The sequence below is a fragment of the Anser brachyrhynchus genome (assembly GCF_964034855.1).
Source record: "Anser brachyrhynchus genome assembly, chromosome: 3".
NCBI lineage: Eukaryota > Metazoa > Chordata > Aves > Anseriformes > Anatidae > Anser > Anser brachyrhynchus.
The window spans coordinates 111,181,323-111,198,614 of record NC_137696.1 but is presented as its reverse complement, the minus strand read 5'-3'; the positions used below and the strand labels follow the sequence as shown (position 1 = coordinate 111,198,614).

The window sequence follows — 17,292 nt, the reverse complement described above, 5'->3', positions numbered from 1 at the left end:
ATAGAAAAGGATGGCTTTTTATTGCTTTTGTTCAGGTGTTTTTTGTTTGTTTTTTAAGTAACTTTCTATTTTTTGAGTTAATAGTATGTACTAATAATTTGCAGAGATTCCTTGGCGGCTCAGCTAGAGATTACCTTGACAAAAGCAGATTCAGAACAACTTGCACGTTCCATTGCCGAAGAACAGTATTCTGATTTGGAAAAAGAGAAGATTATGAAAGAACTGGAGATTAAAGAGATGATGGCTCGGCATAAACAGGAACTTACTGAGAAAGATGCCACCATAGCCTCTGTGAGTAATATGCATCCTAATTTTGTTAAAGGTTTATGTGGGCGTTAGTTTCATTTGCAGTTGGATTTATCCAACGCTGTTTAGCATACTTAAAGGTAAAACTGATATTTAAAAATACATCTTTTTTATGAATTAACTGAAATAAAAATCTCATACCCTGTTTCTTCCATGAATCTCTCTGATCATTGTCTTCTGTGCTCCTACCTCTCTATAACTAGCCCTCTTATGTTGTCCCATTTTTGCTCTCAGGCGTTTCCTGATGTACTGTAATGCTTTCATATGTCAAATGTTTTTAGTTGCATAGTCACATGTACTTTTTGTTTGCAGTTGGAGGAAGCAAATAGAACACTAACTAGCGATGTGGCTAATCTGGCTAATGAGAAAGAAGAACTGAACAATAAACTGAAGGAAGTACAAGAACGTATGTATTCCTTGAACCAAATACAGTTTAGTATGAAAACAGTATCATTTTTAATAATACTGTTTCTTTTGTAATGAACTTTCATTGATTTTTTTTTTACAGAAATTACAAAACTAAAAGAAGAAGAAGCAAATATAGGAAATATTAAAGCACAGTTTGAGAAACAGTTATTGAATGAAAGAACATTGAAAACTCAGGTAAGCAAATGTATGTAAATGAATGAAGAGATAGTGTTCATGAGACAAATAATTTTTAGTAGAAAACTTACTGTTTACGTTTTTTTTACACTGAATCAAAATATGTTGAATTGATCTTATTTTGCCTGTACTAAGTAGACTTACTGTGTGGTGAAACTTCAACTTCACGTTTCATCATAGAGGAATTCCTAATCATTCTAATCCTAATTCCTGGTGGATGCAGTCCACCAGCATAAGTCTAGATTTCAGTCAAATTCATATGGTTTTCCTCTTGATTTATATTCCTCTGTAATTTCTACAAAATGTGAAATTTCTAATGTCAATCTCAATTGTTTTTTAAAGTTAGTGATATTTTAATCCAAATATGTATTTTGGGGCTAGCTAACGGAAACTGAAGAGAATATTTAAATGAGTAGAAGTCTTCTGAACAAATGTTTGCTTAAAGTGAAAGTGGAATCGTGACCTTCTTTACAATTTTGAGCAATGCAATGAATTAAAACAACTTTGTACTACCAGATACGCAGTGTTTACTATTAGGTTACAAGTGCCTGGTCATGGGTGGGAGAGAAGACTGTTTCTTCACAGCATAGTAGTATGTACTTATTGATGTGGTTTTTTCTTCTTTTTCTTCCATGGGAAGGCTGTGAATAAATTGGCTGAGATCATGAATCGGAAGGGTCCAGTCAAACGTGGAGCTGACACTGATGTACGGCGGAAGGAAAAGGAAAATAGGAAACTGCATATGGAACTGAAATCTGAACGAGAGAAGTTAACGCAAATGATGATCAAATATCAGAAAGAAATCAATGAAATGCAGGCAGTAAGATTCTCTTTGCAAATATAAACATTGATAGCATTTTCTTTATTATGTATTGAATTGATTCAGTTTTTTAAGGTAGCATATAAAGTGTCTATTCCTGAATTTCCATGTCCGAAAGAAACGTGCAGTATATATTACTGAGACTGGCTGCAAAGTCTCCAAAATTTTCTACTTACATTTTCTCTGAGTAACTGAATATAATGACAATAGGAAATCTTTTCATTTATCCTTACAGCAAATAGCAGAAGAGAGTCAGATACGCATTGAACTGCAGATGACTCTGGACAGCAAAGATAGTGACATTGAACAGCTTCGTTCACAGCTACAGTCATTGCACATTGGTCTAGATAACAGTAGCATAGGCAGTGGACCTGGAGATACTGAGACAGATGATGGATTCCCTGGTATGTTATTTTTATTAATATTTCTGCATTAATTGGTTGTATATCTGCGTTTTACCATGGAAGCTGAAATATTGAAATACTCCTCTGATGTTTCTGGGGCTTTTTATCTTTGTGTTTCTGTCATCTTATCAATGCTTTGATAGTGTTCACTATCCATGTACTAACTACATCTATCTGTAATCATACTTCATTCCTAAATTTATTTGAAAAAAATTCTTGAAAAAAATGTATTGTCTCACATTGGAACTAATTTTTTTTCATCTCTATGACAGTAGTTAATTTGCAATTATTTTGCTATGTGATGAAATGTAAAACTAATACTCTCTTCTTAGGAATTCTGTTTTGACTTCTTTTCTGCCTTTTTCCTCCTTTGTTCTTTATGTTTAGTCCATATCACTCAATCCCACACTGTGGAATCCATGTCTTTTACCTACAAGCACTCTTCCACCTCTGTCAGTATTGCCACTAAGCCTTCCAGTTCTCGCATGCTTCTTGATTCTGATTCTGATTCTGACTCAGAGGAAGAACCTTTGTCTTGTTCCCACAGCCCTACAGAAGTTGATAGCACAGGTGACATTCCTGAGAACTGCTTGGTGTTGTTTTTATTGTGTTCTTTTCTCAATTTCAAAACTAACACTATTAATACATTATATATTTAAACAAACCAAAAAAATTGGCAGCAAACATTGTAATCAAAGGCATGATAAATTTTGCATGAAGAAATAATTGACCTGTTTCATCTAAATGTTTTCGGATGCTTGCTGCCATTTACAAAACACCATTTTTATTAAAGCATTGAATAAATCCTTATTCCTTATTGTCTTGTTCAGATAGGTAGCCTCTATGCAGTATCTAAAGTTATCTGCATGACCTTAAGATACTGGATACCAAAAAGTCAAGTATTTATGTTTCAGTGAAATGTCAAGATATCTCTCCTCACAATCTAAACGTGTTCATTACTTGTTCATAGAAATTCAGTCTTCTGAGTGTTACCTTTATTTTTTCTTTTTGCCTCAGTTTGAATCTTAAATTTGATTCTTGTATGATAAAGCAATAAAAAATTATTTCTATTTGTTTTTCTAGATGCATAAAGAATATAATTAAAGAGCTCTGGTAAAACAGAGCTTTGTTTTATTAATTCTATACTCATTCTACGTGACTACATGAACACTGTCTTGAATAAAACTTGTATTTAGTGTTAATGTCAGAAGCGGAGCTTTTTAATTACATTCAATTTTCTGTATGTTACTTGAGGCTCTTCTAAAGTGTGAATACCTTTCAATCAAAGGCTGATTTTTTTTTCCTGAATATTGACATTACTTCTTCAAACTAGAGTAAAGCATAATGCATTTCCTGTATTTTCTTCATTCTCTGTTTTTTTGGTATGATGCTTCTTGGTGAAAGAATTATTGAGTATTTTCATATTTTTTCCTTGTTAGCTGCTCTTGTGTTATGTGCATGGTTTTATTTTGTTGTAAAGTAAAAATCATAGCTAAGCTAGGACTGTTCACTAAGATATTTGCAGCAGATTTGAGGTTTGATGATTTTTTTTCCTCCTAGTGCTTACAAACATGTGCTGTGAAAATTTGGGAATATTTTGGCTTTTCTCTGGTCTGTTAGTATAGAATGGATGCCAGAAATGACACAGTATAATACGAAACTTCTTTTGTCCACTTTCATGCTATAGTCAGAGAGATTACAGAGAAAAATTGGGAAAAAAAATCTCAACATTAAGAAATCCAAACGTGCTTCCTGCGTGTGGGTACCACTGTGGGAAAGCATGTTTGCATCAGCATTATGCTTGCTACCCCTTGTATCAGGCATAGTTGAGAGGAATAATTTAAAGTGACAGATATGAGGCAAAATAAATGTTAGAGAGCTGCTTCACGTACACTAAACTGTGTCATCAATAGCAATGGTTACAGAGAAATAAAATTTGAAGACAGAACGCATCTCAGTAAATAACCACTCCTGAAGTCTCTCTAGATGTAACAAAAATTCAATGAATATCTAGTATTTGTTACACTATATTAAATATAGGCACAGGATTGCAAATGCCATCTGATGAGAAAAAAATAACATTTGCACTTTGGGGTAATTTTTGTGCTCCTTTCATGGATTTGTGTTTGTTTATACTGAAGGCTTCAGAATTTTAGCCTTGGTGTCTGCAGCAGGAGAGGTTAACTGCTAGGGTGGGAAACCAATCATGTTTACAATTGAATTTCTCTTAATAAACCACAGGGGAAAGAAATTCTTGTATAACTTGGAACTATAAGAATAGTGTCAAAGTCTGTGAGATACTTACTGTGTATTACCAAGCACAAGGAAAGTCTGATCCTGTTGAGATTTTGGTTGCTGCTGAAATGTGTGTGTCAAAAAACAGTTGAGCTATTAATCCTATTGATAAAACTCATTTGACTAATGTGATGGTGAAATATAAAATATCACAAGTGTGTGAAAGCATAGTTAAATTTAGGCAAGGCCTAGGGTTTAGCCCAAAATCACTTATTTTGGATTAGAAAGTCTAGGAGATTTAGGCAGAACTAGAAAAATAGAAAAATGTATAGAGCGGAAAATATGAATAAGAATATAAAACTTGTGAAATTTTACCTGGAATATAGAGGATATATATGTTTACTGAAGGTAGTAGTTTGCATTGTTTTGTCTTTTGTGTAAAACTGGATGTCATGTGGTCTCTACTAATATCTTTAGATGTTGTTCTAAGTGGTGAAGCTAGATAGACCTTAAAGTCTTAAAAAAATAAAACAAACCAAAACCAAAAAAAAACCAGCAAAAACTTAAGGGAATGTGTGTGCTATAATTGCAAGTTTGCTCTTCCTACCTTCTTCCTCATACCTACTAGTTTTTTGTAATCCCATTGTTTGTGATTGCTGTATTCAGGAATACGCAATTTAATTTATTCCTGAAAATTTACTATGATAAACTTTGCAAGACATTGTATTTTTAAATAGTTCATGTTCTCATGTTTGCTCTTTTGCTTTATTATTGATCTTCAATGACTATTTTTAAGTGCACAGTAGTCTCAAAAATATTGTTTTGTGAATAATTATGTTCTTAAATATTTCTTTTTTCAGAATCAAGATTAGAAGGCTGGTTATCACTACCTGTTCGAAATAACACTAAAAAATTTGGATGGGTTAAAAAGGTAAGAAAAGATATATGTATATATATATATATATGTAAATATATATATATAAATATAATCTTTTTTCATGCATAAACTGGATTTTACACTCACCACAGATTTTCAGCACTTTAATTTTTTTTGATACATGCTCTCTCATTACTTAAATATGTATATATATGTGAATGTATGTATAATATGTTAGGTGATATAGCTATGTCTGAGAGTAACAGGGGTTGGACATTTATACAATCAACAATAAGCAATCTGAATAGCATCATGTATCTGGAACTTAACGTAGTCTGGAAGAAGATGCCCTTGAGAAATACTTTATTTAGGAGATAAAAACTAGTGGCTGCACATCTACTATGTGCAGCCCTCACTTGGTAACTGCTTTTCAGTAGCCTCTTCGGTGGGTCTTTACCGAAAGAATAGCCTGCACAGTTTTATACTCGTTCACTTACTGCTCAATCATAGTGTTCATTCTGGACAAAATTCTAGAAATTTGAGGTCTTATAGATAACAAGCTGTTTTATGAAAACTGCTAGCAGTACTGATAAGTGATCTTTGTGGGCATGATGCCTGTTAGTTGTGAACTGCACCTGTAAAACAGGCATTGTAAGATGGCAACTATTCTGTCAGTCCAAGTGAAGATTCAGTCTGTAAAATAGAATGTAATGTTACTCTCTCCTCGACTTCCATTCTTATCTCCTCATATATACTTAAATCTGTTTAAATACCAATTAATCTGATAACATAAACTGATGCATCAAGTAATAAAAATCTTGTCTGTAGTGCAATGAATTTTTTGGCAAATCATGGACTCAGAATACAGTACTACTATTGTCCTTTTAGCTACCATTTAACAAAACAATAGATAGAGATTGCTTTGACATCTGTGATAATTGCTCTGATATCTTTGATGTGATGAGTTGGAGTAAAATGTGTATTGTATGCTTTTCTGCCTCCGAACAGTATGTAATTGTAAGCAGTAAGAAGATCCTGTTCTATGACAGCGAACAAGATAAAGAACAATCTAATCCCTATATGGTATTAGATATAGAGTAAGTATTCTGTAAGATTGCTTCCTCTGATTTGCAGGTGGACTTTGTCAGAAAGGCTTTGACCAAAGGCCTTTTAGAAAGATCCAGTCTTAGACCACAATGTCAAATGGGACATACTTTTGCAATAAGCTCTGTTGATGTTTGTTGACCTACACAGACCACTGAACTGACCTGACTGAACTGCTTCCACTAGCCGAGCTAGGCTTACCTCACACACTGTAGCAAGAAATGTTAAGAAATCTGTAGCCGAGGGACTGTAATTTTCAATGTTTGTACATTTTCATTTACAGCATGCGCTTATAAGCAGGTGGCGTAGTTAATTTATTTCCTTAACAAATACAGACTGGCTATTCGGAGGTTGGAGCGTGGGCAGAGGATTGTGTTAGAAAGCTACCAGCAATCACTAAAGTCACATGATGTCAGTTTTTCAGTGTTGTCATTTTTTTTTGTAAGTATAGCTGGATACTTGTGACTTGTTTTTATTTAGGGTTTGGAAATTCATGTGCAGGATTCTAAGATAGGCCTATCGTTTTGGAAACATTAATTTTTGTATTTATTGAAATAATTTCCTATAGCAAACTATTCCACGTCCGGCCAGTCACTCAGACTGATGTGTACAGAGCAGATGCCAAGGAAATTCCAAGGATATTCCAGGTACTTAATAATAAATAAATGTCTCTAATGTAATAAACATGGTATATCACATTGTCAAAAATATTTTCATGACTTTGTCTAATGAAGTATTTACTACAAAATTGTTGAAAAGATCCATTCTGGTGTAATTCCTCAGTCTTTCTAATTAGATAATTACTCTGAATATATGTTTGTCATATAGGAGTACTGAGGTTATTTTGCCTTGATTCTAGATTCTATATGCTAATGAAGGAGAGAGCAAAAAGGAACAGGAATTTCCTGTGGAGCCTATGGGAGAGAAGTCAAATTACATTTGTCACAAAGGACATGAGTTTATACCTACTCTTTATCACTTTCCCACCAATTGTGAAGCTTGTATGAAGCCTCTGTGGCATATGTTTAAACCTCCTCCTGCTCTAGAATGTCGTCGTTGCCATATCAAGTGTCACAAAGATCACATGGATAAAAAAGAAGAGATTATAGCACCTTGCAAAGGTAATTAGCAAGTATTTGATTGTGTGTACAGTCAAGGAATGACAAAACATTCTAATGTCAGTAATGGTCTAACACCAACTTAAACAGGGAGGTTTTTCTTTTATGGGTATGTAGCTGTCAAACTTCCTAAAGGTGTCTACAAGAGGATTGTCTCACTGCTGTGAGTGAATAGCGTGTAGCTAATTAGGTACATACCTGCTGTGTTGTCAGCTTCATGCAGCAAAGCCTAGGGGTTGATAGACTGCTCACACTGTTGCGTGTTGTGCAGCATTGCTATCTGACATGATAATGTTAGTGGGGGTTAGGAAATGGATGATATTCAGTGAAGTTGCTCCTTGTGACTTAGGTTGTGGTTTCTGGTGATCAGGCATGCCTTTGTGTTACCTTTTCTTGTTTTTTAACATATGTGTCTTCCATAGTACTAAATTGTTATCCTGTAAACAAACATAAGGAGGCATAAGGAAACTTTAAGTTTGGCAAAATCTGCCTCACTTTGCTTTTGATTTCTCTGCAGATTTCTCTTGTTGATTATGAGAGTATGGTAATCTGACCACTAATTTTTGCTGTGGGTATATGTTTAGAGAAATAACAATATTATTTTTTATTTGAAAAACTATTATTACAGTGTATTATGATATTTCAACGGCAAAGAATCTACTACTGTTAGCTAATTCTACGGAAGAACAGCAAAAATGGGTGAGCCGACTGGTGAAAAAAATACCCAAGAAGCCTCCAGCACCAGACCCCTTTGCTCGATCTTCTCCCAGAACTTCCATGAAGGTACAGCCAAACCAGTCCATCAGACGACCAAGTCGACAGCTTCCTCCAAACAAACCAAGGTGACACAAGAGCTGCTATTTAATTTATTATTTTAAACATTCTACTACAATTAATGTGATACATGTTTATATGGGCAACTGACCACAAATGTTGTTGACTACTGATGTGTGATCTAGTATGTCATATTCTATAAACCTTATTTAAGTTATAAGAAAACCCATTATGATAGTTAACCTAATGCATTGATAATGTGTCTTACTGTTCCCGTGAACTGGCAGCTGGTAGGGAAAGTGGGATTTAACTAGGCAGAGTCAGTGACAGGGTTGTGAAGATTTTGAGGGGAAAAAAAAAGGTTTAGTGACTTTCAACACGGCCACTACTGGACATGATTTGAAGTTGCAATATGAAATTAGGTACTTGTGGTTCTAATGAACCTAGGAGAAAACTGGGTGCCTTCAAAAAGCGATCCAGAAGGTCTTCCACATACCTAAAGACTGCACATCTTTTTCTTTCATACTGTGTGGTTTTGAGGAATGTGTTGAATTCCTGCCCCATTCTGAGGTTAGAACCATGACTGAGGATGTGTGTGTTTGAGTGTGATTCATCTGACCAAATGTATATAACTATGTCTAACTCTGCTTACAGTTGATATATAGGAAGAGTTGGTTTTAGGATTGAATTCACAACATCCTAATGAAGAAAGGGAGCATAAAGCACTCTTGGACATCCACAGCAAAATAGTTCAGATGAGTCTCACTTTTGCATCTCTGCCCATGCAGGTTCCACAGTGTGGTGCCATTTTCTGCAGTGGTAGGCATCTGTGTGAGCATCACTCATGCTTTTGGAAAGAGCTGGTAGATGGGAAGTGGTGATCACCGTTTGGACAAGTAGTTGGAGCACTTGCCAAAGGGAGGGATTGGTTTCAATTCCTTATTTAGCCTAGAAATACTCATGCTTATGTCTCATGTTTCCTAAAAGAGTAGTCTTATCATCAAGTTCCTCTAATTTGGGAAATAAATATGCATGTAAAACCCAGTAATCTACTATTGGATCAGTTTTAAAGAGCAAAATCCTATGTTGCAGCCATAGAAGTGATAACATTCTGCAGATTGCAGTTAAGTGATAGCACAGTACAGAATTTCTGGATTTTTTCAGTTTGCTTTTTTTTCATCGTCTAGAGTACTGCACAGTTAGTTAAGAAGGAAGGAACAGTTAGGGTTATAAAGCTAATACTTAAACATAATAGTCCCTGGTTGTTGACAGCCTGTGAAAGGTTTGGTCTGTCTGACTTGCTTTGTTTGTTGCAGTATTCCAGCAGCAATGGACAATTCAACAAAGGTTTAAAATTGTTCCTTCAAGAAGCAATTTGGGAGTGGCTAGATGGTGTTGGTCTCCTTGTCCCTGTGACCAGACTGCCACCAGTATCTAAGCTGGCTGGTTGAAAACTGGGTTGGAAGAGTCACCAGATTTACAGTGGGGAATGCAGTGCAAGCATGCTTGGTGTTGTGATGCTGTTGCAATCGCAAAATAGCCTTATGGGAGGAAGAGTTAGATAGTAATAAAAATAAAAAATGTATTTTAATATGGGGAAATACATAGTGAAAAGACTCAAAATAACTTCACTTCCCTCCTAATTTCCATACAAACTAATTTTTGATGATTTATTTTCCATCCTTTAAAAGAAGGTCTGACCTAGTAATTTGAATTTTAAATTATTAGATTTTTTGATTATAACCATGGAGGTGAAAAGTTTAATTCCACATTTTGGAGATTAATTATTGAAGGGATTCTTTGTGCAAAATCAATGAAAATATCAACAATTGGATTGGAGCAAGGAAACATTATTCGTGACAACCTGGGGGACAAGTAAAAAGCTTTTCTTCTGCATTTTTACATTCTAATTCATCAGCATTATTCTGTTTCTTATTGTTGACATATAAAGGGTGTATTTTATACTCTGATTCTTTTTCCACAGCTATGCTTGTGTTCTCAGAAAGAAAATTTTCTTGTTGTAACACCCTTCTTTCAATCTTCATGATGTTTCTTTACAGAATGCTTTCAGAACTGTATCTAGCTTGCCCTTCTTTCTATTTTGGTTCTCATCCACTCCAAATCAGTCTTTAATGTTTTTTGCCTAACAGTATATTTTTCTATCTGTATGTTTAGTAATGGTAGGAAAAGAAGGAGGATGAATATTTTTTTTGTGTAAGCAGTTTTATGCTTGCAGTTAAACTTTCCGAGTTAACTTTTGAAATGTACCTGTCAGCTCAGGAGTTACAGATGGAAAAGTGGAGTTCTGTGAGGTCATCTCACCTTAATGCAGGTCTGTCAAAGTTCTGTGGAAATCTGTATGGATGTAAACACTTTCAATTAGAAACCACACACTTAAACATCACTGTTACTGCTATAGCCAGTTAATATCTGACTGGTGCTTCCATGAGGTTTTTGTGCAAGCACTTACTGTGTGGAATAGTTAATTTTCTGTTACAAACTTCACTGAGAGTGAAGATCCAGTTGCCAGCTAAATGCGGGAGCTGAGTGGCTGGCGACAAGCTGGAGATGAGCCAGCAGCATGCCCTGGCAGCGAGGCAGGCTCTGGGACTGCACTGAAGGAGTTCAGCCAGGAGACTGAGGGAGGAGATATCACTCATTATTCTACGGCGAGATACTGCGTCCAGTTTAGAGCCGCCAGATTCGAGAAAGACTTTGACCAACTGGGGAAAATCAAGCAGAGGCCATCGGGCCTCTTCCGTATGAGGACAGTCAGCAGGGAGAAGGGTTGGTGGGGCTGGGCAGGCTCCATCCTTGGAGGCTTTCAAGAACCGACTGGAAGGAGTCCTGCACAGCCTGAGCTGGCCCTACCTCGCAGCTGGCCCTGCTTTGAGCAGGAGGTCGGCCGAGAGACCTCCTGAAGTCCCGTGCAACCCATATGGTCCTATAAATGCCGTCCGTGCCAGGAATTTTGTCACACAGACCGTATAGTTTCCGCATTCAACTAGATTGTGCCAAAAGGATCATTCCAAATTAAAAAAAAAAAAAACAACTTTAATATATTTTAATACCTAATGATTTCTGTGTTTTAGGAATTATGATAACCACAGTTCGTATAATAGATTAATATTGAGCCTTTTTAGGGATATATCATTTAAGTGTAAAAACTTTAAGAGCTGAAATCCCAATAAAAACTGAAACCTGCTTTGTTTAAAGCATGCAATTAACTATATTAAACATTGTAACATGTTTTAGTTAAAATATCCTGAAGGCTTTCTTTAGAATAAAGTTTCTATCTCTGCCTCGTAAGGTTGGCATATAAACCTGATTTCAAATCCACTGAGCTCAGTGGAGAAATGACTAGACTGGATTTCATTTCTTGTAAGTTGAGAAGTTAGTACTTGAGATGTTTGTCTAAAATCCTTCTATAATAGCAGAAAGATGAATGCCTTTAGACAATGATTCATCCCATCCCAAAACGAATGCCTAAAATAGGTGAAATGACTCATTTGCTGAAAAAGCCTGCCTCTCTCTCCTCCATTCTCTGGTGACCATAGAAGGAGCATCGGCAGCGATGCATAGAGAACACGGTGATACATCCTCTTTTTTTGGCATTGCCTAATGTGAAATAATGAGCTGCAGGACAGCTGTGAAGTATAATCTCACTGTATTTGTTTGTGAATTCAGATGACACTGTTCTATTTGATGTTCTGTTCAACAACCAAATTACTGAGTTTTACTGGAAAAATTTAGTCTTGCATTATTGTCTGGAAAGGGACGGCAGCTGAGCATACAACTGCACCTGGGTCAACAATAGCTGCAGCAAAACAGCAGCTAATTTTATGAAATGTAGATGGTCTTTCCTACTGACATTTTTGGGGAAAAATCAATATGGTAAGTGTTCAGTAGAATTTAATGATTTGTGAGATACATTTCCTTTGAATACAGCATTCGTGGCTTACATGAAAGGTAACTGAATCTTCATATTCCATGGTACACAAAGGAAGGAGCCCACCTATTTTAAGACAGTCTTTTTAGAAAGGTTTAGTGATAACAAATGGAATTTTGAAGTGTCTTCTATAAGAAGCGTGACACACATTAAATATCAAACCCTCCTGTTGCAGATTACTTGATCTGGCATTTAAAGACTGGGATTGGTCATTTGATGATGTTGATGATATTGATGGTGATGATGATGATGACGATGTTTTTGATTTCTGAAGAAGTATAAGGGGTAAATCTAAATAGTGAGGAATGGATTTGTTTGCCTTTGAATACAGCATGCTATGTTGGATTTTGTTTCTTAAAGTAGAGAAAACACAAGATCTCATTTTAATATTTTTTACTGCAAAAATGAGATTCTGTTCACAGTGTCAAATTTTTAGAGGAGTTGTTTTCATTAAAATGATGGATTTGCCTTTTCACTGTTCTTATTTTTCTAATTTTGGATCTTTGTTCAAAATTCATGTCTGCCTGCCCCGAAAACAAAATACCTGTTGTTGTCAGAGTAGTTGTTCATGTGTAGTGCTAATACTAGCAGTATTAGTAATCTTAGTAGTGCTGCAAATAATTTGCTCTGCAAATAATTTATTTACGCTAAAAGGGAGGTTTTAAAAGTTGGATATTTACCTGAAATAGAATCGGTGTTTACAAATGCTTTTTTTTCTTGAACTTTTAACATGAACTCACTTGTCCATGGCTAGCAGACATGAAATCCCAGGAGTTCTGCATTTTGCTTTTTCTACCTGTGTTGTGAAGTGAATTTGACTTGGCTTCTCTTTGCAGTGCTGTGCTTTTTGGGTACCTAACAATGCATTTGAAAACTATGTAAACAAGCAGGCTTTGCAGCTTCTGTGACACGGTTTCCTTGACTGCTTTAGAAAAGATACAGCTGTTTTGTTGATCTAATTTGCCCCATGGCTTACTCAAATATGCAACGTGAATGTACTGGAAAGAGTGAATGAAATTATTTTGTAGTTCTCAATGTTTTAGTCATTTTACATGTTGATGAAATATTGCGTTTACACTGCAGAAAAACCTAAATATTAAACTGTGACCTCTTAAGAATTTTTCTAAATACTCCGTAGGTGTGTCTCAGCCTTATAAAAGAATGGGCAATGACAGCACCACAAGGGCTGTGCCTCAGCTATGTACTCAGTTGAGATACCAGCTCGTTACGTTAATTAAATATAATGCATTTTTATGTATAAAAAGCCTTTAAATTACTAATCTTTTATTACTGACTATTGTACTTTACCCTCATATATTACAAGGGGGTTTAATTGATTTGGGATCATAATGCGTAAGGATGCACTATACTTAAGTAACTTGATGCTGTTGAATGCAGAGGAATGACTTCTCCCAAGTATGCTGATGAGCCCATCTTAAATGAAGGTTTTGAGGAAGTGTGTTCTTGTCAGATTTTCATTCACTGCCTTTACTGACCAAACTTCCTGCTTCTTTTTCAGCTAACTGCTTTCCGTGAATGCAGACACAATTCGAGGTGATAATTTTCTTCCCGTTACAGCAAGACTGAAACATATCCCAAAATATATTAAAAATATATATTTTCCTGAGAGATTGTGCTATATATATCAGAGGTTTACATTTTTGCTGCAATATAAATTACTAATCTCTGAGGGTTTTCCTGTATTCCCCTGAGTGACTGATCAAATGAGGAATGGCTGGTAAATAGTAAAAGGATATGTTAGGTAACCTTTTAAACTCTGTTCCACAAAAGCTTTCTCGGCAAGACACACACACTACATTTCATAAAAGGATTGAGAGGAATGAATATTTAAACTGAAGAAACTGACTTTTCAGCTTTCGTAAAGATGCCACCAGCACGTCTGCAAGAAGAACAGGAGGAAGATCAATCACAGTGATATAGACTGCATCTGTAAGAAGTGACCATTATACTGTGTATATATATTGTACTGTAATACTGCAAGAGGGTTTTAAAAATCTTTCCACTTTATTTTTTTATGCTTATTAATCAGATACCGTTACTTATTGCAGTTGCAACTATGCACTTGTATAAAGCCATAATGTTGAAGTTTATATCATTCATACACGTCTATCAGAAGCTGCGTGTCAATGTTAAGCAGCTAGTTTAACTTTGAAGTATATACTAGTTTCAGCTTGTCATCATGGGCAGTCCTGTTTTTGCCTAATTGCCTTAATTTAATTTTTTTCAAGTTTTTTGCCCATTCTCTGTATTTAAGGAAAAGAAGGTTTACCAGCTCTTAGGATGCAATTTTGCTTCGTGGCAGAAAAAATAGTGCACTATTTTTACACCTAGTAAGTATATCAATGTCAATCTATTTTGAATGTATATCGACTGGTTTTGAGGGTGGAGAAGTGTTGGTTACAAAAACAATGTCTGATAACATTGGAATTCCTAGACCATTTGCTATACATGTAACTGCTCATCCAGCCCTTTTTACAAACCTCAATATTAGTTATCAACTTATATTAACCCTCATTAAGTGCTATGAAAACTTCATTTTGCCTTGTTTTTGCATACTCTCCTAGATGTGTTTTTATTTCTGAAAAAAAAAAAGAGAATATGTGATTATTTTTTACATTTCACAACACAGTATCCAAGGACTGTCACAAACTTTAAAGAAAAAATAAAACATACTGTAGATGTATTTTAAAATTTTAAATCTGGTTCTCCAGCACATAGCTGTAGGCATAGATAAATATTCCAGTAGTGTGTTTTGAGAACTGATAGCTGGGAATAAAGGGCCTCAGAGGCACTTAATCTGACTTTTTTTTTTTTTTTTTTACTTGGAGTTGTACAAAAAATATAATTTATGTGGGCTCATTCATGATGTGTTCATAATTATCCCAGAAAATGCATGTTTTATACAACTACAGTATGCTATGTTAAACATATTGACAGTAAAAAATGTAGTCTCCTATTTGGTCTCTTTATATATATAAATATATATATATATTTAAAATATATATATATATAAACTATTGTGTGGGAGTGCAGTAATTTAAAATATGATCTAACACTTCAATGAAGGAGGACATTTCACTTTAAAGTTTTGTTTGTTTGTTTTTGTTTTTTTTTAAAGAGTGTTGAAATGTTTGGAAGGATAGGACCATGATTTATTTAACACTATCATGAAAGGTGGACTTGGAAACACTGAAATACTGAAAAAGAATAAATATATTTGCATTTTGTAACCTCTACTACAGTTCATCTTAACGGAGCCAGAATGTATTCAGTCTTCTATTTATGCACTCGCAAAGTAAAACGTTGTTTGTGGGTTCTTAAATCCAAACCTAAAACTTGCATATCATTTCTGTTAGGTATTATAACCCAATGCACAGCTACGGTGTTTTTTCCCCGCTTGTTTTGATTTACAGAAATACGGTATATTTTTAGGTAATGCAGATTTGCATAGAGTACAACATTAAAAATGTATACAGTAAAACTGTTTCCATTCACTGAATGCATAAATATTTTATATATATATATAAAAAAAATGTTACATTGTGGGAAGTTCTATCCTTTTCTGAATTGGAGAGTATTATATATATATTTTTAAATAAACTATTTGAGTAAGGTAAAGTAGTTCCTGAACTCGACAAGCTGGTAATTAATTAAAATATTTAAATACATAGGCAACTACTGCGGCAGATATGTGAAAGGCAAAGGCTGCTCAAAAGAAAGCCAAGCAAAGGCTGTGTGTGGAGGAAGGGCAGACTCAGCGGAGCTGGTTTGGCAGGCCATCAGATACCGGGGCTGGGTCTGGTGCACCTTCTCTGCATGGCTTGCCCTCGTTCACTGTGAATCCCTGGGGCCCTGTTAAGCCTGACATTTTTGGAAATGTGCTGTATTACAGTATTTACTAGCCACAGTTTATACATTCTCTACACATACAGCAGGCTGTATTGAGAAGCTATCACAGAATGATACGGGCTCGTAGGGAACACTGGAGATGCTCTGGCCTCACCTCTCCCTCAAAGCAAGGCCAACTTGGAACAAGTTCCCCAAGACCTGGTCTATTTGAGTTTTGAGTGCCTCTAGGGATGGAAGTACCATAGCATTTCTCAGTTCTCAACTTCATGCAGTTCTGTATCAAAACAAAGGAATGGTGTGGGCCACGCTGAGCTGTAACATGGAAACAATTTGGCCGATGGTATGATGTGAGCAAACCTTGTTTTGTACCCAGGACAGAAAAGGGAAAGCAGCTCCTCTGTCCTTCTCGCTTGTCCTTCTGTGCGAGATGGGGCTTTCATCTGCTGAGCTGTGGACTGCAAAGAACTCTTCAACATTAGTTCCTGGGGATTGTGTTGTTTCCTTTTTGTCAGTAGTAATCATTTAAAATTGTTGAGAGATGGAACATATTACTGGACTAAGGAATAGTTGTTTTAAAGTCACTGAAGTTTAAACGCTTTCTTTTGTAACAGGGCTATTGCAGCAAACAGGACATTTTTATGGCCTGGCTGAATCTATCTATAGAAATTCTCTTATTCCAAGTCCTATTGTTTCGCAAGAGTGCACAGCTGGCATAGCCAAGCTGCAAATTAACCTTCTGGAAATATCAGGGGTCAGACTGGGAGCCAGAAACTCAAGACATTCACGGGGAAGTTGCTGTTTGGTTCCCATCCAATAGCTCACCAGCACAGAAACTGGACAGGAAGACCCCATCAGAGCAGTGTGTGGCAGCTGTCACAAGAGCCTTCCTGAAAGGAGATTTCCTCTTCTGTCCTAGTTGTGTACTGCACTTCCCTAGTTCCAGGGACTCCTGCCAAAGCTCAGCCCATCACAGCGATGCCGGGTAGAACACCAGGCGTGTGTAGGACAGAAAAATTTGTCATTCTTGCGCTTCTTAGCATGATTGATGTTGTAACCAAAACATGATGTGGAACATAGTTCCACCAAGGACTGGGAAACATGCAAGAAGCTCAAGTATCTTGGCAGTCGGCAACAGTGGCCAAATTTAAAACATCACTGACATTTCTCTGCAAGTGTCTGAATCTCTTGCTAGCTCTCTTGGGGATGCTGAACCTTGGACGGACATTCAGTGG

The 17,292-nt window shown here is 35.9% G+C and overlaps 1 protein-coding gene across 2 annotated transcripts in view; it reads left to right on the top strand.

Moving 5' to 3' along the window:
- The window catches only part of ROCK2 (Rho associated coiled-coil containing protein kinase 2), a 103,948-nt gene extending 88,116 nt beyond the window's left edge, over positions 1-15,832 (top strand). The window contains exons 22-32 of one of the 2 annotated variants that reach the window (XM_080584069.1): positions 105-291; positions 619-712; positions 815-909; positions 1,550-1,729; positions 1,965-2,133; positions 5,229-5,299; positions 6,254-6,342; positions 6,918-6,996; positions 7,209-7,470; positions 8,096-8,309; positions 13,710-15,832. In XM_080584069.1, the coding sequence (XP_080440195.1) occupies positions 105-291; positions 619-712; positions 815-909; positions 1,550-1,729; positions 1,965-2,133; positions 5,229-5,299; positions 6,254-6,342; positions 6,918-6,996; positions 7,209-7,470; positions 8,096-8,309; positions 13,710-13,713 (1,444 nt within the window). In that variant the 3' untranslated portion in view covers positions 13,714-15,832. The other variant, XM_080584070.1, reaches the window with a different exon arrangement.
- Positions 15,833-17,292: the final 1,460 nt, after the last annotated feature.